Raw genomic sequence first — 25,483 nt, forward strand, 5'->3', positions numbered from 1 at the left:
TTAAGGGATTTAGTCAACAAAAATCACATGTAAGGAGTGGCAGAGACAGAACCTAATTTAGGTTTTTAATGTGTTTTCTACTACAACTTTGCCTCTCCTTAACACAGCAAACCACTGCTAGTTACATGATTACAGAAATGATTTCTGATTTCTACATGAATAAAAACACAAATCAAAACATAAAAGGTGCTAGTGTATAGCCAATTTTCTCTAAATTTGGAGGGCTTAATTTATATATTTCCAAATTAAACACACACACACACACACACACGAAAGTAAGATGAGAACATCATAGGTCAAAATTTCTTTCTAATTCTCTAGACACAGACAGTATGTTAATCTCCCTAAAACCAAATATAGAATCCTCCATTTCTCCAATATATCCTGTAGCCGTTGAATGCTATACTTCAATAGAAATGCAATATATTTGGGTTAGCTGATTAACATACTAAGAGCTGACAAGGAAACTATTCTCAGCATTTGTGGAGTCTTATATTTCCTAAAGAATTTCACATTCAATCACCTCTTGCAATTCTCAAAAACTAATGAGGCAGTTGAATATATGCAGGGCTTTCTTAATATTGTGAAATGTAGTCATTGTGATTGGCTATTCAAAACTCATCCAAAAATCAGTTTGTAGGTAGCCATTTACTGTGCCAACTTTGATAGAAACAGAGAAATTTTAATTTGTTTTAAAAATATTTAGTAGTGAAGACTACATATAATGCCTCATTTTATATGTTAGTATTTAGCTAAATTATCACTAATAAATGACCAAACATATCCATTAAAAACGCACATACACTGTTTCTCTCACAAACACACATTGATGAACAATATGGGATGTAAAAATCATAACCATGCTAAGCTTTCGATAGAAAAAAATAGAACGGACTCCTTCTGCACTCCAAAACCATAGCTAAATTTAACACTTCGGTAACCACTCTATAATGCCATAATAATCTAAGAGAATTGTACTTTTGGAGATGATTCATTATTGAGCAATGTAATAGAAGTTTTCTGCTAGGCATCTTGAGTTTGTAGCCAGTGGTCCTTGGGTCTGAATTAAGCACTCAAATGCATTAAGGCTCTTCTGACAACTAGTATTTGGCCAATTATTGCTCTAGTGCTTTATGAGAAAGATGGCCAGATGTCCCAGTTAAATCTCTGTTTTATACCCACTTCCCTAGCAGAATAACTATTAACTTTCAAAGATATCCTGGTAAGGATGATATTCTACATGGTCTTTCTAATTTTAGGGGACTTCAGTAGTAGAAATGGGCTCAGAAACCATGGCTGTCCCTTAAGTTCAGCTTTCAACCACCCAGATTCCTGATGATACCCTGTTCTTTTGTTATGTTCTATTGCATTGTCAGAGGCTAAGCCAACGAGTCACTTGGATCATGTACTATTTCAACAGTTCTCAAGAGCTCTTAAAGAGTTGTTACTTTTGACAGTGATTAATTTGAATCCTCCTTGGTCTCATGAACTGATTAATAAGAAAGTGTGTAAATAATGTTGACAGATAGATGACTTTATGTAACTCCTGAAGTGCAATTCTCATTCTTACTACCATTCTTTTTGAAATAGAGTCATTCATTTTAGCAGAAGTGGTAAATGAGTAATGGTTAAGAGTTGGGAAAATACATGCCAGCACAGATATTGGTCTCATGAAAATGTACTCAATCCAATGAATCACGTTGTAAGTTTATTTCAAAGAAATTCCTCCTTGAATAAAACGGCATAATACAGAACACTGACATGAGGGGAGAAAGGCAGTCCACAAGCCTGCTGAGTGCGAGTGAAAGCCACCTACTTTATTTGAAGCATGTAAAGGATCCAAAATGACTCAGAGTGTAACCTAAATTATAAAAATGGAATTGAATGTATTGAGTTTTAGAATCACTTCACTAGTGAAATAAAAACCAATTTCTTATAAATCACCTTAAGAGATAATGCAATATGTTGTAAAAAGAAAAGGCTTTGCAGTGAGTTAGCCCTAAGTTTGCATGTTGTCTCTACTTACTAATTAAAAGACCTCTACTATCTTATTTAGTCCCTCTGTGTTTTTTTGCCTTCTACTGTGTCATGCTGCAGTAGATTAGTAATCAAAATGCATAAGAGAAACTTAGAAAACAGTTTGTGTCCAATAAAAATATTTATTATTTGTACTATTATTATTACTATTAAGACTCAATTATTATTACTACTATCACTCAGTTACTCAAGGCAGGACCTCATATAGAACAAATTTATTTTCAGGGTGGGGGTGATAGTAGAATTCATTTATGATTCTCTCTCATAAAACACTGGTAAACAAACCTGAGTCCCAGGAAATCTTATTTTATAACATAAATTTCCTTGGTTCAAGAGTGATTGTTAAGAACGACAGAACTCTGTATGTTGCCAATATGTATGGTGATTAGACTTATTTAATAAAAAGCAAAGCTAAATGGCCTTATAATATTCAATAAATAGGCAATTTCTTTTCAGATATATGCAAAATCAATTTGGAAGCAGACATTTTTCTATATATCAAGACTGGTATGGGAGTTTTTTTCTAACCACCCAGCTGCTACAATGTTAAATAAATTAATTTTAATCTTAAATCAGAGATGTAATGGAGAAAAGGGTGATTTAATATGCAATCTCATTACATTTGACAGGCTTATTTATAAATGATTTGCCCCACATTTTGACAAGCATAGTTAATATGTTAATTAGCTTTTAAAAAGATGATGACGGGAAGAGAATGGCAGGCTCTCCTTCTTCACACATCATGTTGGGGAGGGCTGTCACTGATTCCACAAGGTAGGGCCACTACATATTGTGGCCCCAGAAGCACTGTGATGTGGCTGAGATACTATTACTTCTTAGCTACATTAGTCACCTTCTGTTAAAAATTAATCCCTTATAAGTAATCCCAAGTGACCTTCCACTTTAGAAAACAAAGGCCGCTCTAAACATATTTATGAGCTTCTCTAAAGAAACAGAAAGCTTATGCAGAGCAATGACCTCCACGGCTAGAGCAGAACTCCCTGACAGGGGAGGAACTACGCAGATAAGCTGCTTTTCACATCTGCACTTCTCATAATGTGGTTCTCGGTAGTCTGTAAGCCTTTTGGTTTAGAAGCTTAAAGATGAATTCCTATGCCTTGACTTTCAAAGAGTGACAAAATCCAAGAATTAAGAGAAGTTATACACGAGACAATGTCCAATTTGATTCCTCTGCCTAAATCCTCTTTCATGGAGGGAGACAAAGGTATCAAAACCTGTGTCTCCTGCTGTGTTCTGGAATCGCACAGTATGTTTATACCTTGCCACGGTGCTGGAGACCCAGTGCAGTAAATCATAACACGGTGAGCTCTGATTTTCCGTCACTTGCTGCCAATGTTAATGCGTATGTGTCTTCATTAATATTTTTACTGCCTGCGGCTATTTAAACAGAAAACTGGAAAATGTAACACTGTGTAGGGATCGTTAGTTTTTAGTTACTACCCTACTGCCCCAGGATGGTAAATGAACTGTAAAAATCGCCTGAACCCACTACCACCTGCCTCCCCGCTATTGTTCATGCATTCATATTTGCACTTCTCCTTGGTGCAGCTGAGCCATGACTCAATTACAGTCCCATTTCCAGTTCTGTGAATACCCGGTATTGATGTCATTGATTATGCAAAAATCAGTGCCCTGTGAACTTCTCTCTAACTGGAAAAATATATACACTTTATTGGACTTAGAGGATAATAACAAAATGGCTTTTAGAAAACGGCTTGGAATGAAATCAGAGTGAGAATGACAGGCATAGCATAGACATAACTCAGATTTTAGGGCTTGAAAATGAAAAGCCATTAAGCATGAGAACTGCTCAAATACAACACATTTACTATTTGGTTTTGGCAATGAATAATCTTGGCATGTAGACAAAAGGGCATTTGGGGTCTTCTACTTTGTATCAGTTTTCCTCCCTTCCACTTAAATAATAGTCTTCCTCTTATGCTTCATTATGTCTCTGTGTAAAGCAAATTAATAGAAAGCACCCAAGCCTTCTTCAAGAGGATGAACACACGCACACACAGACAGATGTGAAAGAAAAAAAAGGTGGGTGCCCCAGGTTGGGGCACAGGCTGGAAATCAAATACTACATATCAGAAACAGAAATATCAGCAAGTCATAATCCATGTGGTTCTTTGTACGTTAAAGAGCACTCTTAAAGGTTTGGAAAAAATTAGCCACTAGTGTATAAAAAACAGCTTCTTCCGATTATGAGGGTAGAGTCTTAACTGAACTGCCAAGCACTAAGACAAGACTGGCCCCAAGCCACAAATATTTCCAAATTATGTTCTATTAGTAGAGTCCTTAACTGACCTCACTGAAAGACAACCTAGAATTTTCATACTTGAAAAAGAGAAAAATAGTCCGTAACTCGAGAATATTAACTAATATATAATTAATTATTATATAAAATAATTTATATATCCAACTCCCAACGGTGAGGCAAGAAGGAGGAAGGGAATGAGAAAGTTAGTAACTGATATCCTGATGTAGTAACTGACCTTTATTTCCAACCTTTTCCTCCATTACCACTAATGATCAAAATATGTATTTTGCCCAAGTCCCTGACTAGCCTTGGGGGAAAAAAGTAATTGTGTAAACAAACAAACAAAGAAAACTGTGATGAAAAAATGAATTAGCTCAGCTCCTTAATAATAGATGGTCACCTTTGTTCTCTGGGTTTTGGAATATGCATTACAATGGTATTAGATTTATTATAAGGCATCACAAAATTTATGACACTAGATTTTAGGCTGTTTGATGATCCAGATTCTTTTATAGCTCTATTGAAAGCTACAGATCTACACCCCATAAAAATAAATATATTCATGTGTACGCAAAATGTTGCATATATTTTCAGTGGTTTCACAGAACCTGAAATCCTATTCTTGGGCAGGGGGGTGGTGGTTGCTGGAACCTAAATTAAGAAAATCTACATTGTGCCCTACATCACAAGGAACTTGATTGTTTTCTCACTGTAAAATGTTTGGATCAAAAACATCAGGAAAGAAGCCAGGCCCCTCATTACAGCCTAATTTACTGAAAGCCAAGATTACTGAGAGAAGAACAATGAAGTAAGTACATGGCAGGAAGATAAATAACACATGGGGAAGTTTTATCGAGGTCATAAACATTATAAGGACATGTAGCTGAATTCTGCATATGGGGGCATAATCATTCATGGAAGATGATTCCTAGGATAAAATAGCACAAGTGTTATGTGAGTTGTTTTACTTTGAACACAATTGTGAGTCTAGAAAAGAGATTTTTCTACTAATAGAGGACATTTTCAAGTCACTAAGAAGCCTTTCCTGAGTACTAAAAATAAGATTATTCCCAGGGTGCCTGGATGGCTCAGTTGGTTAAGCATCCAACTCTTGGTTTCAGCTCAGATCATGATCTCACAGTTCATGGGATCAAGCCCTGTGCTCTCAAGCACAGAACCTGTTTGGGATTCTCTCTCTCTCTCTCTCTCTCTCTCTCTCTCTCTGCCCCTCTCCTGCTCATGCTCTCTCTCTCAAAATAAATAAATAAACTTAAAAAAAAAGAATATTCCCTTATTTGATTATTTGATTTAGATCACACTGGATTGGGAGCTCAATATACTTTATAATTAATAATAATTATCCATTAAAACTTATTAATCTTTGGGCTTCCTAAACAGGTTTTTAAGTTTTGCTAAACCATTGTGTGAAACCGAGACTCTGTTGAAATTAAACTTATTGTGATATTTTCAAAAAGTAATTGTTTTATATCATTTGGGTTATTTGTACCCAGCTTTCTAGAGTGTACTGCACCAAATTTAGTGCCTACACCAAAATTTTCGGACCACTTAATTTGAGCTTTGTTGTTGAACTTAAACATGTTTCCTACTACTTCCAACCCATACTACTGTTTAGAGATATATACCTCCTTGTTATAAAACAGAGCTACAAATTGAGACCCTTAGAGAGAAAAACCATTGTACTGACAGAAAAATACTTCTGCCCCTTGTCCCTCAAGAACCATTACCAGACACCATCTGCAAGGGAGCCTCTGATTAAGGAATATTCTCAATCATGCTTTAAAAAAAAAAATCCAGCAATACTGCCACACACAGGCAAACACTGCTGCACCATTAATCTTCATTCAAACTATTAGAATGTTTGTCTGGGCATGACCCAGACCAGGCATTACAGATAGATTAGCTAGAGTAAATCTTCCATTTCTCACCACATGTCAAGGCAGGTGGAATATTCTGTTGAGCCCAGGAGGACATCTGGAGGTCTGTACCACAAGGTAACCACTTCATTGGAGTATGTGTGGCTAGGGACAGATTTTGCTCTTGCAAGACCTGTGGAATACAGGAAACATAAAGAAGTTGATAGGCATTAATAGAACAAGGGAATTTAAATTTGAATGTTCACAGTTTTAAAAGGTCAAACATGACACTGTAATACAGAATCACAAATGCCATGTCAAGGTTACTAGAAAGGCTGGGGAAGGTATATTGTGTTCTACCTGTTTCAAATAATGCTAATAACTGATAGATCAATTGTTTTCCTACTGAAGCATCATACATCTGATAAAATCCTAGAAGAGTAAACAAATAACTCATAAATGATTAGATATTACACAGAAGCTTAGAAATCTCTTTGACTTTCCAAAGAATGTTCTAGTTCTGAGAGTTATAAGTAAGTGCTACAGAAAAAGATTCCAAGGTCAAATCATTTTGGGAAAAGACGGTTTAACAAGTTAAAAGTTAAAACAGGTCTTCATACTGTACTACTTCTCAGTGTTCTTAATTATTCTAATGTGTATTGTGAATCTGAAAGAAGAGAATATGATGCTTTTCTCAAAGGGTTTTTCCAAAGCTTCTTTTTCTTTCAGTGTTCTGTTAAATGCTCTGTGGGAAACGTTTATTTAGGAAGATCATTTGAAAACCACCTAAATAAATAATTATAAAGGAATACTTAAATATGAAACAATGGGATGACGAGGTACAGTATAATAAATAAAAATGTTTCCTAAGAATTTAAAAATGGAGAAAATGGTCATAGTAATATGTTGTGCTAGATTATGTGCAGTTTGACCTCATAACCATAAAGACTTCAGCATTAAAAAAAAAGAATGGCAGAAAATATTTGAATGTCTTCAGTGGCTTGCTCTGGAAAATGGGATCACTCAGTTTTGTTTACACTCTTCTCAATTTTTTCCCCAAGTTTCCTACAATAAATATATAATTTCTTTTAAAAATCACAAAATCTATAAATGTTCTTTTTAAAAGAAAAAAATTCAGCTTTCTATCTGGGTATGTTCATTAATGACAAGTGAAAAGTATTATTTATCACTGTGAGGCTCAAAGCACATGTACCATTTTTACAATAAATGTACCGTAACATTTATTTTAATGTTCTGACAATTTAAATTTTTAAGTAGTACTTAGGGACATAATTTTTTTCCTGTTTATTAAATACTTGATAGTCCCTTAACTGTATTATATGAAAATGTTAAAATTAAGAGGACAGCTGATGAGAAATTTCTAATTAATTCAACTATGGTTAGAGTAACTCAATTTTTTCTCTAACACAGGTTTTATAATAAAACAATAGTATAGGGGCGCCTGGGTGGCCAATCGGTTAAGCGTCCGACTTCGGCTCAGGTCATGATCTCACGGTCCGTGAGTTCGAGCCCCGCATCAGGCTCTGTGCTGACAGCTCAGAGCCTGGAGTCCGTTTCAGATTCTGTGTCTCCCTCTCTCTCTGCTCCTCTCCTGTTCATGCTCTGTCTCTCTCTGTCTCAAAAATAAATAAACGTTAAAAAAAAAAAAAAAAAAAAAAAAAACAATAGTATATTATAAATTGTTTCAAGTTTATAAGTATTCCATATCAACATGTACAAACTAACACACACATATTTATATATGTTCTCCAACTTTTCTATACATGAGTGGAACAACTATTTTTAATAACAGATTTCCATAATAACCTCTACTTCTTTTCTCTGCAAAGTTTGATCCTATCTCAATTCAGGTAAAACTGAACAATAGATAGGACAATCAGAATGGTAAAGTGTTTCCAAAATTTAATAATCCCATCAGAAGATTTAATTCCTCAAATTAGCATGTTTCTATACACAGACCAAAGAAGTACAAGTCCTGAAATAGGTTCTGACTCGTTCCATATGCTCTTGTCAAGTGAAATGGGATGCCAAAAACATTCAGGCTGGATTCCCTTGGTTTTTCTGAGGCCCCGTTGACAGAAAGCTAGGCTAGAGGGATAGGAGAATGAAAAAAATCTGAGATTTTCTTTGACAGCTCAAAAGACCAGGCTGGTTATAGAAAATTGTGTTATTTCCCATTTCAAAGAGAGAATAAAAACCTCAAAATAAGCTAGAAATAGTATAAATCTAAATAATTATGCGATTTTAGGTCCATTATGTTCACTCTGAATGTAAGTTTGTAAAACTGGTTAAATACATCTGAAAAATATAAAAAGAAAAAAATTCTTTGTTTCCATTATTGTCCTCCTTCCCATGTTTATTACAAGGACTATGCAAACACCATTCATATGGGTCATATAACTTCTCAAATCAAGAGTGAAAATGAATTTGCAGTATCTAGTTTTTTAATGTATTAAGATAGTTTCTTAAAATGGTTTGCATGTTAATGTGTCATATTGAAGAATGTTACTATATTTTTAAGAAACACTCTTCTGTATCGCTTGAGAAAAACTTTTCTATCCTCTTACTTTGATATAATCAATTAAGACATTTTCTTGTGGAAATGGTCCTGTATATTGATAAACAAAAGGCTTCAACCCTGAAAATATGTCTGTTCAGTTAAAAAGATTAGTAAAGCCCGAAGTTTTTCAGGGAGGGAGCAAATTATTAAAACAATGAATCAAAAAAAAAAGTATACCCTGAAGTAGGAATATAACTACACTGTTAATCCATATTTTTGGTAAAGATATTGCTATGTATTTACAGTCATGCATCAAAACACGCTTACTCATGCAGAATTTATTAAACCGCATCCTCCAGTTGAAGGAAAACTGTAGGACAGGATTAATTAGCACAGCATGTGTGAAAGCTTTCTTTCTCTGTTCCTTGTCAGTTGCTATGGTTACACTACAGGAAGAGAGCTACACTACCTTTTAAAAAGGATGAAGTTCATGGGTTATTATCAAAACTTCTTATATTAATGTTTAGTTTGAATTAAAGAGTCAAAAAGCAAAGTGAAATGCTAAACAGATGGGTACAGGTTATTTGCACACTGCCACTTTGACGGAGCATGTGCATAAGAAAGGGGACATCTAAAACGGCTTACATAACAATTCATCATATCCCACTTTAAGAGGTTACCATTTCTAACTAAAGAAAAACCCTAGGACAGAGCAAAAAAAAAAAAATCCTGATATTTAAGTCCTATTGCCAATTATCCAAAGTTGGGCAACCTTGATACTACCTAGCACAGAAGCATCTGAGATTTCCAGAAGAGTGAAGCTTTACAGTTAATGTCTTACCCAATGAAAGAATTCCTCTACATATCTCTATGGTTATCCAACATCTGCTGCCACCTTGAACCTGGTTCTCTCCTCTGGGACGGACACAGAATAAATCATGTGACAATGCTTCCAACATTTGTGCCAAACAGACCAGTTGTTCAGCATCAATCAATAGACACTCATCAGGCCTTATCTGCAGTGGACACTGTTGGCCACCCCTCTTTTAAATTTACTCATTTGACTTTTTGGATAGAGAAAAGTTAACAAGAGTGTCTTGGTCTCCATCTAGGATCTTTCCCTATATGCCCTTAACTGCTGGTTTTGGCTAGGGTTATAGAGTCAAACCAGTCATTTCCCAAGTGTATGGAGGTAACTGTGGCTAGTGCCATGTTTTAACATCATCTAGAGGCGATTTCTCACAAGATTTTATCTCCAGCTCACATTTGTCCACAGGTTTCAGATCTGGGGCTATGCAATTCCTTACTAGGCATAGGTATAAAGATATTGTACAGGCACTCAACATGACCCAACTACAAGTCCCTACAGTCATGTACAGGGAATATGCCATGAGTCCAAGAATAAATGCATTTCAATGCTTCACGTTCCAAAAATGATTCAAAAAAATTCTTTTAGCTGTACACAGATATACATTAGATTTCATGTTCCATGTACAAATTCCAGTGAGTCCCTTGTGCAGACAGTTTAATTGGGCAGGGATTGAGTAACCTCTAATTCTATGAATAAAATTGCTAAACCTAGCATAAGGGTACAAGGATGGCAATTCCCATGTCTCTGCTCAACTCTTTGACCAAGGAATTGAGAAATAACTGGCAACAATGACTTGTTTCTTTCTAATTATTTAGAATGGCAAAAGCTACATGGACTTGCAAAAACCAACTGAAACACGATATAAAAGCATAGCTTCCACCATTTCCCAGAGGACATGTGCTTGTCAGTAGTTTTGTTTTTTTATCAGAGCAACTCCAAACCCCTCTCTCAACATATCTCATTTCCCAAACAAAATAATCAGAAAGAGTGTCTTGCTCTTAATCACAAAATCAGTATTTCTAGGACAGCAGCTCTTTTCTTCACAATTTGATTCCACACAGACATGAAATCCTTGGGTACTATTTTACCATCTGGCAGTTAGTCTGGAAAGGGAAAGACTTCTCTATTCCATGTGCCAGTCCATAAAGTAAGGGCAGAGAAAGGCTTTTATGTATTTTTTTCCATTCCACAGTCCTGGGAACTGGTCAGAAACTTCTTTTCTCATATAAATTTTTAATGGAGTCCCCTCCCTCCTAGAGGATTTATATTAATACCTTATGATGTGCTAAAGCAGTTTGAAAGTTCTTTACTGCTGCTCTTAGAATGTACCAATAAACAACCATCATACAAAACAAAATAAAAAGTATTTTCTTCTGGTGTTTTCCAGAGTTCTGGCTTTAACCTCTTCCCTCTGTACCTGATAAGTTTTCCTGGGTTATCTGAGTTATTCTCATGGCTTCAGTTACTGTCTATATGCTAATGATCCCAAATAAATATCTCTAGCATCAATATTCCCCTAAAATTTTATATTTTTATATTAAAAAGCGCACGTAGATCTTACGTAGGTATCACAAATATTTTTCCTGTCTCCAACTCTCCCACCAATGTTATCTCCTCCAATGTTCCAGAATTTACCACCATCCATTATTCAACAAAGCCAGAAGGCTTGTTTCATTGTAGGCTCCTTCCATTTACAAAATTACAGAACTCAATGGATTTTACTTTATAATTTCCCTTTTCTTCTTCCTCCTTCTTAGGTCCCCCTCATCTTTTGCTGGATTGTTACACTAACCGAAAGTCTGTCCATGGCAAACAGTTATCAATTTCAAAATACTTTCTAAACAATAAAAAAATCTACATTTGTTGAAATTAATTAATTGAAAGTTATAATTTGTTTGGAATACTCTTCAGTGTGAAACTTAATAAAAGATTTCAATGTCCAATCTTTCCCCATAAGCACTATGAAAGTTGGACATTCTCCAATCCCCTTGCCCATTTTTGCCATCATAGGAAGCACGAAATGTGGGTATTTGAGGTTATTTTCATACATTTAATATCACCTGGTATTACTTAAAGTGGAAAAAAAGTTTTGGGATACAATTATAATATCCTTTTCTTTCCTTTGATGAAACATCTTTGTTTTCTTTTTTGTCCAGATTTCTATTTTAACAGAAGCTAGTCTTTGCAGGATTCCAAAAATCCGTTAAGAATGTTTTGATTGGCATTTGTTAGAGTTTTTCAACTGAATAGGAGTAATCTTTGAAAATAAATTCTAATAAAATAAAGTCCAAAAGCCATTTTAACTGGTTAATGCAATATTTTATTTTACTCTGATTTTATTTAATTATCTTTGATGTTTTAAAGCTAATAAATTATGCCTAATTACTACCTATCCTAAAGGGCATAGATTTTTTACCTTTCCTTTTATTTTTTTATTTTTATTTAAATTTAAGTTAGTTAACATATAATGTAGCCTTGGTTTCAGCAGTAGAACCCAGTGATTCATCTCTTACATACGACATCTAGTGCTAATCCCTAAGAGTGCCCTCTTTAATGCCCATTACCCATTTAACCCATCTCCCTACCCATCTCCCCTCCAGCAACCTCAGTTTATTCTCTGTATTTAAGAGTCTCTTATGGTTTGTTTTCCTCTCTGTTTTTATCTCATTTTTCCTTCGCTTTCCCTAAGTTCATCTGTTGTGTTTCTTAAATTCCACATATGAGTGAAATCATATGTCTTTCTCTGACTGATTTCGCTTAGCATAATACACTAGTTCCACCCACATTGTTGAAAATAGCAAGATTTCCCTCTTTTGATCACCCAGTAGTATTCCATTGCATATATATACCACATCTTCTTTATCCATTCATCAGATGATGGACATTTGAGCTCTTTCCATAATTTGGCTATTGTTGATAGTGCTACCGTAAACACTGGGGTGTATGTGCCCCTTCAAAATAGCATTTTTGTATCCTTTGGGTAAATACCTACTAGGGCATTTGCTGGGTCATAGGGTAGTTTTATTTTTAATTTTTTGAAGAACCTCCATACCGTTTTCCAGAGTGGCTATATCAGTTTTCATTCCCACCAACAGTGCAAAAGGGTTCGCCTTTCTCTGCATCCTCGACAACATCTGTTGTTGCCGAAGTTGTTAATTTTAGCCATTCTGACAGGCGTGAGGTGGTATCTCATGGTGGTTTTTATTTGTATTTCCCTGATGATGAGTGATGTTGACCATCTTTTCATACGTCTGTTAGCCATCTGGATGTCTTCTTTGAAAAAGTGTCTATTTAGGGGCACCTGGGTGGCTCAGTTGGTTAAGCGTCCAACTTCGGCTCAGGTCATGATCTCACAGTGTGAGTTCGAGCCCCCCCATGGGGCTTTGTACTGTCAGTTCAGAGCCCGGAGACTGCTTCAGATTCTGTGTCTCCCTCTCTCTCTGCCCCTCCCCTGCTCGTACTCTCTCTTTGTCTCTCAATAATAAATAAGTGTTTAAAAAAAAAAAAAAGAAAAATAAAAAGTATCTATGTCTTTAGCCCATTTCTTCATTGAATTTGGTAAGTTCTTTACAGATTTCGGGTACTAATCTTTTATCAGATATGTAATTTGCAAATACCTGTTCTCATTTAGTTTTGTTGTTTCCTTCACTGTGCAGGAGCTTTTTATCTTGATGAGGTCCCAATAGTTCATTTTTGCTTTTGTTTTTCTTGCCTCCAGAGACATATCTAGTAAGAAGTTTCTGTGACCGAGGTCACAGGTTGCTGCCTGTTTTCTCCTGTAGAATTTTGGTGGTTTCCTATCTCACATTTGGCTCTTTCATCCATTTTGAATTTGTTTTTATGTATGGTGTAAGAAAGTGGTCCAGGTTCATTCTTCTGCATGTCGCTGTCCAGTTTTCCCAGCACCATTTGCTACAGAAACTGTCTTTTTTTCCATTGGTTACTCTTTACTGTTTGTTGAAGATTAGCTGGCCATATACTTGTGGATCCATTTCTGGGTTCTCTATTCTATTCCATTGATTTATGTATCTGTTTTTGTGCCAGTACCATACTGTCTTAATGATTACAGCTTTGTAATAATAGCTTGAAGTCTGGAATTATGATGCCTCCAGTTTTGGTTTCCTTTTCAATAATACTTCAGCTATTTGGGGTCTTTTCTGGTTCCATACAAATTTTAGGATTGTTTGTTCTACCTCTGTGAAGAATGCTGGTGTTATTTTGATAGGGATTGCATGGAATGTGTAGATTGCTTTGGGTAGTATCTATATGCTGAAAACTATAGAAAGCTTATGAACGGACTTGAAGTAGACACAAATAAATGGAAAAACATTCCATGCTCATGGATTGGAAGAACAAATGTTGTTAAAATGGAGATACTATCCAAAGCTACCTTTCATTTTAAATAACAAAAATGATCATAACATTTTAATACAGACATTCTAAACAAGAAAAATTATTCAAATAATTAAATTTCATATATAGGAGAATTTTGTTTTCTATTTTATATAGAAGATAAAAACAATATACTTCTCTGGGCAATTCTGCTTTATACGAAACCAACAGATGTGATGATGGTAAGACCAATTAGTCAGAATCCTTTGGCTGACTACCATATGAGAAATATGCTATTGTTGTCTGAGCATTAGCCTGCATACTGGAAGACTTGCAAAATGAAAAAACGAAGTGCCTTATACTGGTCCTGACACTAACTACTTAGTTGTGTCTCACTGATTAAGTGACTTAAGCTTTCTTGCTATGTTATGTGTAAAATAAGGGGGCTGAGATCAGATTTCTCAAGCACCCGTGAGTCGGCCACCTGTCTTTGTAAATAAATTTTGCCAGAACACAGGTATACCCATTCATTCAATGTTAACTGTTGCTGTTTTTGTGCTCAACACCATAGCTGAGTATTTGGCAGAGATTATGACCCATAGGCTATATCTGGTACTTTAAGAAAGTTTGTTGACCCATGGGTGAGAACAAAGCAACTTTGAGTCCATTTAAGTATTAAAACTCAGTGATCCTAAGGAAATATTACTAAAAACCTTGTTCATTAAATGTGTGAAGATCATATAAGTTCAAGTTCTTTAAAAGGCTTTCAAGTAAATAATTCCACCTCAGTGATCCTCTTCCATCACATCTGCATTAACAGAGAATGCAAAGTCATTTTCCGTACAGTGGATCATCACTCTCACAGCTCAGTGCCTTACATTCCATGTTCTAGTTTCTGCTTCTCTTAGTGAGACTCATAGTTATTCCAATGCTAGATGACAACACAATATAGAAAATGAATTTCATAATCGGACTAATTTGGCAATTTACATGAATTTCTGTATCCATGCTGATTTTCTTTCCCAATAAATTAGAGGAAAAACATACTAAGTTCATCATAAGAATATCAGTTTTAAATCAAGACATAGTACTCAGAATTTTTAGGCCATGTGGTTATAAATATGTATTAATATATACCCCAAATATTATATGAGTATGCAGTGGTATGTGTTAAAGAAAGATTGTTAAATAATCACAACTATAACGAGGTCAAATTAGGTAAAAATAATTATGATTTTATGCCAGACGTATCCTTTGTGCTTAAACGGAAAGAAGGAAATATGTAAAGATGACATTATCATACATACATAGCATTTGAAATGACAACATAAGCTCTCATTAATTTTTAGCTTTTAAGGGGAATAAGATTTAGAGTGAGTGTTCCTCTGGAAGGCCTATAAGAAAATCATTCCCATTTCTTTCCTAAAACACCTAAAATTTTTTTAAAAGTCAGGGGTGGGGTAATGCAGTATTTTTACCTGATTTTACTAAGGATAATACTAAAATATGAAAAAAAATCAGTGATCAGTGAATATGCTGGTGCTTATAATAAAGAGGCAAACCTGATGAGAATTTAATGAGAAGTTACAATCTGTTAGGTTTTTAGATATACGATCTCATTTACGCACTGCAACAACTTAGAAGGAAGCATGATTATTAATATCCTAACTTAACAGAAAGGAAACCAATTTACCCCAGGTCACACACGAATAAGTGGCCATGCTAGGATGTGAATACAGGCAGTGCCACTGCATCCTCAGGAAGACTGGGGACCTGGGAACAAATGTTCTCAGATGTTCCTGGGATACATCTAGATGGAGTGGCATAGACTGAGTGACTCCCAAGTCCAGAGTGGTGGAAGGTCAGCCTGCTGGGAGAGGAACAGCAACAGGGTGAGGACAGGAAAGAGAAGTGAGGAGAAAACACAAGCTGGTTTTACTGGAAGGAGGTTCCAAAATATGAGTAAATGAGAGAAAATGACCAGTGTTGTGTAGGGAGCCTCAGACAACAATCACACCATGGGCCCTCCAGGAAAAGAGACCTTTGAAAAGAAAGTACTTTGGAGAAATGCTCAGAAACCTTCAGTTAGGTTCTGATTGCTGGAATTTTTATTCTAACTTCTGGAATGAGAGCAGCTCTCACGTGCTGCTTTGTTTGTCTGCTTTAAAGTGGAAAGTGGCAGAAAGCAGTAGCCCCAGAAATGGAGCAGTTAGCCAGAGACAGTGATAACTTAGAGAGAAATAGCTAAAAATTTTTTTAAAAGGTGGATGTGGATGTTGTTAAAGCTAGTCTGTAGGATATGTAATGAAACAAGAAAAAGCTCTTCTGAAGTATCCTTACTGATGTGGATTTTTTTAACTGAGAGGTTTTTATGTGTTTACAACAATAAGTGTCCAAATGAATCAGTTCAAATTAATGAGGCAATTATTGAGCCAAATGAAGGGAAAAAAGGTTTGGGTCATACTGAATATATATTTTTTATTTTATGGTTGCTACCCAATTTTTGTGAACTATTTTCTCCTGTGCTTTTAGTTTTTTTTCTTTTCTCTTTATATTATTTGAGCAGAGGTCGAGTTATACTTTGGGGTCTCCATACTATACTCAATACAGGATTCCAGACATAATTAGAAGAAAACGTCTACTAAAAGACATGCACACTTTGACTTTATTTTGATGATTTTAAAACATGTTTTGTGATACCTGGTGACATTCTTAGTTGCCATGTAATTGGAGTTGGGTGTCACTAATACAGTAAATAAATAAACTTCAAATCTCTGTAAGAAGGTATATGGAGCATTTGGGGAATATTTTCAAAGATACATTAATTCCATGAAATAAGTATGTTTCACAATCACTGCAGAGATGAGTCATGGAGCTTTCGTGCTGGAAAGGATCTAAGACAGGCTGTACCTTCTATAATATTATCTTTTTTTGAGAGAGAGAGAGAGAGAGAGACAGAGAGAGAGAGAGAGAGAGAGAGAGAGAGAGAGAGAAAGCAGGGGAAGGGCAGAGGTAGAGGGATAAGGGAGAGAGAAAATCTTAAGCTGGGTGCGGAGCCTGACACAGGGCTCAACCTCACCTGGTGAGATCATGACCTGAGTCAAAATCAAGAGTCAGATGCTTAACCGATTGAGCCACTCAGGTGGCCCATTGTTATCACTTTTTATGAGAAGGACAGGGAGGTTCACAGTTCTGTCCATTTGACCTCCACTGCATCAAATCCATCCTCTTCTTTCTGTCCTCACTGACACTGACTGCCACTTTAGTTCCTTACACTTGCCCTTCTGGGCCTTGAATCTATGGAAGAGCTCCTAAATGGTCATGCAGCCAGCACGTTTGCCCTTCCTATTCCTTTTCCCTAGTCTGAGGAAGAGACATTTCCTTGCAGTGTGTAAGAGCTTCCTCTGTGTGGTCAGGTGGGATCACCATGTACAAGCTATCTGATTTGGGGTAAGTGGCTTAGCCTAGCTGAGTTTCACCTGTTTCCTCTGTGAAATCCATGTAGTAACTCTGCTGGATATCCTCCATTTAACTCTCCTGATGCTTTCTCCCCCACCTCCACCTTCTACGCTTCCCAGAGGCTGATCTTAATGGGCCTGGAATTACAGAATCCTTGGCCCCCTGACCTCAAATTGGGTTTGACCAGTGGGAAGCCCACTGACCAAAGATCAGAGGACCAGAGGGAAGGAAAACAGCAAGATTGGTGTGTCTATCTGTACTCCCCCTTACCACCCCCTGCTCCCTGGTTCCTTCCCAACTTGACAGGTAAATGGCAATGGCTAAGTTCTCCCTTGAAAAGCTGCTGCTCTTACTCATTGGGTTCCAGAATCATTTTCTCTCTTAATCCCTCAGGGGAGTAGTGGTAAAGGCTCCACACCATCGCTAGCCTACAGGGGTTTTGCATCTTTTACCCTGCCCACAGTTTCATAAATAGTGCCTGCATCAGACTCTCCTCCATCACCCCAATTGAGCTGCCCTTTGTTCCCCTCTAGGATCCCTGATACAATGACCATACCTGATTCAGGGTGTTTGTGTGAATTAAATGAGAAATGCATGGAAAATGCTTCATAGTGCACTTGGTCCATAGTAACACTCAAAACATACTGGCCGTCACCATTAACTAAAACAACATCTGATCCATCACTTCTCTGCTAAAGAGCTTAATGGATTCTCTGGGCTTTATCCTGTATGTCCAAAATCCAAAGAATCTCCTTGCTGTTACTCCAGCCTTGCTTCTTCCCATTGCTTCCTTTTTTTTTTTTTTTAAATTTTTTTTTTCAACTTTTTAAATTTATTTTTGGGACAGAGAGAGACAGAGCATGAACGGGGGAGGGGCAGAGAGAGAGGGAGACACAGAATCGGAAACAGGCTCCAGGCTCCGAGCCATCAGCCCAGAGCCTGACGCGGGGCTCGAACTCACGGACCGCGAGATCGTGACCCGGCTGAAGTGGACGCTTAACCGACTGCGCCACCCAGGCGCCCCCCATTGCTTCCTTTTTATGTTCTAGCCAAATTACCTGTAATTATCTGCTTTCACATCAGTTTCTTTGAACCACATGGTCTCCTATCTTGGAATACCAAACTCAGCTAATGAACTCCTACACGTCCTTCAAAACTATACTCTGGCCAAGTCCTCCAGCAGCTTCCCTGACTTGCCCTCCCCTCCCTGGTCCAGGTAATGGTAATGAGCCTTCCTCTTCTCTGACTGACTGAAGCCCTGAGCTTGCATGGACTTCCCAAGTCATTCATTTCCATGTCACATCCCATCTGCCCCACATCAGGCTGCAGTTTTCTTGAAGGTAGGACCATGGGTCATTTACCTTTCTGTCACCAGCTCCTGGCATAGTGTCTGGCCCACAGTGAGTCTGTTGTTGGACTGACATGTATGTGGGAATAGACACCTATCCACAAACCCCTGAGACACTGTTCCTATAGCAGGTGGCATGTGTATATCATCCTGACCAACAGGGAGAAAGAACCAACCCATCTGATCCAGAGTACCTCTTATTTCACCTGTTTTATACCTTGAGACTTTTTGTCATATCTCAATAGAAAACCTGTCCCTAGATTTTAAAATGTTTAAAATTTTTTTTTCCCAACGCTTTTTATTTATCTTTGGGACAGAGAGAGACAGAGCATGAACAGGGGAGGGGCAGAGAGAAAGGGAGACACGGAATCGGAAACAGGCTCCAGGCTCTGAGCTGTCAGCACAGAGCCTGACGCGGGGCTCGAACTCACAGGCCGTGAGATCGTGACCTGGCTGAAGTCGGACGCTTAACCGACTGCGCCACCCAGGCGCCCCTAAAATGTTTAAAAACATAATGTGAGTGGGGCAGCTGGGTGGCTCAGTCAGTGACGCATCCTGCTCTTGGTTTTAGCTCAGGTCATGATCTCACATTTCAGGAGTTCAAGCCCCATGTCAGACTCTGAGCTGAGGGTGTGGAGCCTGCTTGAGATTTTCTCACTGCCTCTCTCTCTCTGCCCCTCCCCCACTCGCATGCATGCATTCTCTCTCTCTCTCTCTCTCTCTCTCTCTCTCTCTCTCACTCTCTCTCAAAAATAAACATTTAAAAAGATAAAAAATAAAACGATAATGTAACAGTGAATCACATAAAAGTTCATGATCCTGTTTTTGGTTGTTATTAAGAAGTAAACCCAAAACATACATAAGATTCTTTAATTCCTTAAGAATGCTCAAGTCTGTATTAAATACAAATACAAAGAGATATCATATCATAAAGCTATTGAAATACAACCTACTGGTTCATAATAAGTGATGGATATACTTCTCTAACAAACTGTATGATTTCTCAAACTTTAATATATTTAAAATTTAGATAAATAAAACCTCACAAATTAATCAATCTGTCCTCTAAATTTTTATAGGACATGTTGTTCTCCATTCATCTCACTTGGCAGTAAGTATATAAAACTATTTTATTCAACTTTTTATCTCTCTGTTTATGTCTCCATCTGTAAGTTCTCTATGAGTGAGATTCATTTCTTACAATTGCCCCTTTCCTTAACACCACTCTGCACCCCTTCTGCATGCTGACATAACCCCAAGGCTTCTGTAAAATGCAGTAATTAAACAAAACTCGGTCTGTCTAAAGCACATGTGGACAGGGAATCAATTTGCCTTTGCTTACTAGGATCCCAGACTACGAACTAGAGGACTCAGATGTATTAAACCAGCTTAGAGCCCAACTACAACACCAGGTTTCTCTGATTCTGGATGGCACCCTCTCTCCCTCTCAAATACTTAATTTAAGCAGAGAAAGAGGTGTGCCCAGACCTGAGAGTTTCTTTTAAAAAAAAAAAAAAAAAAAACCTTGATGAGCAGAAGTACAAAAACACTCATTTCAAAGCTTCCAGCTGTTCAGTTTTTCTAAAGGAAGAGAACTGAATTTACCTTTGAGGCTGACTGTGTCTTTATTCTAAGAAAACCAACCTAATGGCAATTTCTGTTATATAAAGGTAAAGCAAGTCCCTACCTACTATTCTGGGGTAAGCTGTGAAATTAACCTGAATCTTGATGTTTCAAACAGAGCAAAGGGTTTAATGTAAACTGGATGCATGTTTTGGAAAAGCTAATGGGTTTCTGAGGCTCTGTGGTTTCTCTGAGGAAGATGTTTGCTGCCTTGGGGAACACAGAGATAACACAACAATGACCCCCTAGTTCTTGATTAGCAGTTTTCAGGAACCCAGAGGACTGAAGAAAGGGGATGTGGTGAGATGTGGTAACATTTAAGTCTAAATGCCACCATGGGTACTGATATTGGAGTGTTGGTTATGTTTTGGTATCAATATTAAGTGCTCTGATTCTTTATTGGGGCTGCAGGCTCAGTACCAATCCTGTGGCTAGGGGGTGGAAGGTGGACCCCAAGATCTGAAATTAGATCTACCAGAGGCCTCAGATTCTCACGAGTTGGGAGCTTCCTCTTTCTGGAGGCTAGGGACCTGATTTTCCAGGTAGCATCCCTGGGTACACTCACTTTGGGGAAGGAGAAGCCAGCCTTAGGCAGATGGAAACGAGGAAGAGATAAACAGGGAGGGGATCCTTTGCCCCTACACTGAGGAGGGTCCTCTAGGTTCTGAATGGAGAACTTTAAATAGAAGCAAGTGGTACCCCTTCCCTACCCAGGCCCGGCCCTGCCCATCCCCTGATGCTCAACTTTCACAAAGCCTTGTTGGAGATGATAGCCTGATGTTGGCTGTACTATAGTAGCCTATGGGAAGGGTCTGCATAACTTAAAGGAGGCCAGAACGGTCATCGTTGTGCAAAATGCCAGGGAGGAGTCAGCCATGGCACGAGGCCATCATTAGAGGCACTTTTATGGTGGCATCAAGAGGAAGAGCAGAGTGAGGGAAAATGAAGCACCTGTTTCAGAACAATAGGATACCCGCAGCACTCGGGCAAATAACCAGGGCCCATGCCGAGGAGCTCCAATATGCTGTGGTCATCACTATAAAGGTACCAAGTCATAAAGAAATCTAGGGGAAAGGGTGCCTGGGTGACTCAGTTGGTTAAGTGTCTGAGTTTGGTTAAGGTCATGACCTTATGGTTCGTGGGTTTGAGCCCCACATCAGGCTCTGTGCTGACAGTGCAGAGCCTGCTTGGAATTCTCTCTCTCCCTCTCTCAAAAATAAATAAACATTAAGAAAGAAAGAAAGAAAAGAAAAGTAAAGTAAAGTAAAGAAAAGAAAGAAAGAAAGAAAGAAAGAAAGAAAGAAAGAAAGAAAGAAAGAAAGAAAGAAATGCTAGGCAGAGGGCATGAAAAGTTCAAATGCCCTGTGGCAGGAGCAGGCCTGGCACATCACAGGTGTGGTGAGGAGGCCCACGAAGTGGGGGGCAAAGCACTAGCATGTACTTGCTGCACCCTTATTTCCCGCATGACCTTCACTGCTACTTCCCACCTCTAATTCTAATTTCGACCCACCTCCAAACTCTTCCCTGAACCCCAAGGTCAGAAGGTATTCCTCCTTGCCATGAACTTCCACAAGATGCAGCTGTACCTCTGATTTGTCACATTGTACTTTACCTTTGAGTATCAATGTCACTAACTTATTTAAGGCAGAGGCCATGTCTGATTCTTGGAGTTCCCTAAGACCAGCACGGGACCTAGAATGTGAAAGGTGTTTACTGAATTGACTGATTGAACTAAACTTAGAAGTCACTCAGGGTGTCTCACAAGTTTCAGAGAGTGATCAATGGCACCTTTTATTCTGGGTGTTTATCTTATATTTATCCACCCAAAGACGTGTGACACTGTTTCTAGCAAAAGACTAAAAATAACCTCAAATTCCGGAAGGAAAGTAGGTAAATAAATTATGGCACAGCTTACAAAATGCAGCCAATGAAGCCAATAAATCTATATGGAGCCAACGATAATAAATTGTTAAGAGAAAAAGGCAAAATAAAGAACAGTGGGTATGCCACACACTATTTGCATTAAAAAATATGTGCTTACACATGTGCATTCTATCTTGGAAAAGAAACCCAAGAAATAGGTAAAGGTAACTGCCTATGGGGAGAGAAATAATAGGAGGGAGAAGAAAACTTAATTTTCACTCTACCCCCCTTTTGTTCTCTAAAATGTGTATTACTGGGGTGCCTGGGTGGCTCAGTCGGTTAAGCGTCCGACTTCAGCTCAGGTCATGATCTCACAGTTCATGGGTTTGAGCCCCGCGTCGGGCTCTGGGCTGACAGCTGGGAGCCTGGACCCTGCTTTGGATTCTGTGACTCCCTCTCTATCTGCTCCTCCCCCGCTCACGCTCTCTCTCTCTCCCTCAAAAATAAACATTAAAAAAATTTTTTTAATGTGTATTACTGTGTGCACGTTACTTACAAACAAACAAACTTGCTTTTAGAAGAGAGAAAGAAAAAGGTCAAATGAGTCCTCACCCAGCCATGTGTATTCATAGCAGCCCCTTCCTGCCTCCACCCTCAGATTCTAGTGTATTTCTTTATACTTTATAATGTGAGTCCTAAAATAGTGATCCGATGTAAATGACAGGCTTTCCTGGTATGGCAGGGAAACTCATGGCTGGCAGCAATGAGCTAATGACTGGGTAGAACAAGTTGAAATAAACTATTATTTAAATATTCTCACCACTCCAAACCAAGTTGTCTTCTAAAGCGCAGGCTTGTCTGCCTAATAGCCAGTTTAGCTACGAAGACCTAGGATAAACTTGCATGAGCAATTTGAATCATCAAGCAATTCTGAAGTTTAAAAAAAAAAATCTTCCTTGAAGGGAAATTTACTCACAAGTATAATACTTAAAGTAGATTTCCTTAGAATGAAAGTGTCAAAACTGCCCAAAGCATCTAGTATTAATTTTTTTTGTAATTCATACAATGGAGTTTTCATTTCTACATCTAATTTAACCACAGGAAGGCATGCTGCTTGAAATAACCAGAAATAATGGATGTAAGAATATAGTTTGGTAGATTTTAAGAAGTTCGAACTCAGAATTAGCAACCTGACAATCTATATATCTTCATTTGTCAGCAAACATCGCACATGCTACATTTGAGAGGACCAAGAATGTTCCCAGAAGCCTGCCACAGTTTTAAAAGAGCTGTCAGCAATACAACATAAACTCATCTTATCCTTCAAGAATTACAGACAGAAACCTAACATTTGAAGCACATGTCCTTGTCAGAATCTGTTATATATACTTTAAATATTCCCCTCTTGTCAGTCCAAATAGCTTGTTCTTCCAGGCATTTATCTTCATCAGTAAAGCTTTACTTGGAATCTTTAACTGTAGCTTTAAATTTAGAGACTATCTTTTTTATTTAAATTTTTTTTTCATGTTTATTTATTTTTGAGAGAGAGATAGAGCGCAAGTGGGGGAGGGGCAGAGACAGAAGGAGACAGAATCCAAAGCAGGCACCAGGCTCTAAGCTGTCAGCACAGAGCCCAACATGGGGCTCGATTCCATGAACCAGGAGATCATGACCTGAGCCAAAGTTGGACGTTTAACTGAGTCACCCAGGTGCCCCTAAATTTAGAAACTATTTTCAAACCAAATGTGAGTTCCAGAATCATAAGGTGCTCTTCAGTTTGCTTTCTTTTTTTTTTAATTTTTTCTTTAATGTTTATATATTTTTGAGAGAGACAGAAACAGACCTTGAGCAGGGGAAGGTCAGAGAGAGAGGGAGACACAGAATCCTAAGCAGGCTCCAGGCTCCGAGCTGTCAGCATAGAGCCCGATGCGGGGCTTGAACCCATGGACAGTGAGATCATGACCTGAGACGAAGTTGGAAGCCCAACCGACTGAGCCACCCAGGCACCCCGCTATCTTTCTTTTTAATTGATCTCATTGTTTCTTTCATTAAATATTTCATTAACTGTGTTATTAAATTAAACTGTGTTATTTCATTAAATATGTTCATCAACTGGGACAACTGATAAACTAATGATGGCTTGATGAGAAAATTCACCAAGTCAATAAAATTATATGGCCCTAAAAAGCAATGTATGTACTGTTAAAAACTATAGTATGTTTTTTTAAAGAAAAATGTCATTATGTAAATATACATTGAAAGCTGTGAGATATGTAAACAAGTACTATATTAGCAAAGAAGGATAATCAGTAATGTTTATTTTCCTCTAAAGCTGTCTATGACACCTATTTTAAAAGAAAGAACATATCATTTATAACTATAAAGGTTAACATATAAAAATACAAAAAATCATGCTATGTTAGTGGTAAAAACAGAATTCATGTTAACAATGATATAATTGGTACCGTATGAAAATATGTATTCATGTAATTGAGGAACTGAAGGTATTTAGAAAATTTTAAAATAGCTACTGTGATTAAGGTCACAAGACCATCAGTAAATGTTTTTAGGTTTTTTTTTTTTTTATTTGGCATTGTTATTCTCAATGTTTAGAAGAACATATAGAAAGAGTAATAGGGAAAGGATTGTGCATTTTCTTCTTGTGTAATGAAAAGATACTTGTCAAGATCTGCCATGGATTTATTGACCTCATAAGTGGGGTTTTATTTCTGGACTCTGTTCTGTTCCATTGATCGATATGTCTATTTTTGTGCCAGTACCATACTGTTTTGGTTACTATAGCTTTGTAGTAGACCTTGAAATCTGGGATTGTGACATCTCCAGCTTTCTTTTTCTTTTTCAAGATTGCTTTGGCTATTCAGGGTCTTTTGTGGTTCCATACAATATTAGGATTATATGTCCTAGTTCTGTGAAAAATGTTATTGGTATTTTGCATTAAATCTGTAGATTGTTTTGGGAATCATATCCATGAGCATGGAATACCTTCCCATTTGTTTGTGTCATCTTCAATTTCTTTCATCAATGTTATACTTTGGAGTACAGATCTTTTACCTCCTTGGTTATTTCTAAGTATTGTATTATTTTTGGTGCAATTGTAAATGGAGTTGTTTTCTTAATTTCTCATTCTGCTACTTCATTATTATATAGAAATGCAGCAGATTTCTGTATATTAATTTTGTATCCTACAACTTTATGGAAATCATTTATTAGTTCTAACAGTTTTTTTGGTGGAGTCTTTAGGGTTGTCTAC

The 25,483-nt window shown here is 37.4% G+C and overlaps 1 protein-coding gene across 8 annotated transcripts in view; it reads right to left on the reverse strand.

Annotated features, from left to right (window-relative positions):
* Nucleotides 1-25,483, reverse strand: part of CDK14 (cyclin dependent kinase 14) — a 633,696-nt gene that overhangs the window by 253,308 nt on the left and 354,905 nt on the right. For all 8 annotated transcript variants that reach the window (XR_009260494.1, XM_058725143.1, XM_058725146.1 and 5 more), the window contains one exon: nucleotides 6,268-6,388. Coding sequence is in view for 7 of the 8 variants with exons in the window: in XM_058725143.1 (XP_058581126.1) it covers nucleotides 6,268-6,388 (121 nt within the window). In the remaining variant the exon portion in view is untranslated. The remainder of the gene's footprint in view (nucleotides 1-6,267; nucleotides 6,389-25,483) is intronic.

The sequence above is a fragment of the Neofelis nebulosa genome, chromosome 4 (genome assembly GCF_028018385.1).
Source record: "Neofelis nebulosa isolate mNeoNeb1 chromosome 4, mNeoNeb1.pri, whole genome shotgun sequence".
Taxonomy (NCBI): domain Eukaryota; kingdom Metazoa; phylum Chordata; class Mammalia; order Carnivora; family Felidae; genus Neofelis; species Neofelis nebulosa.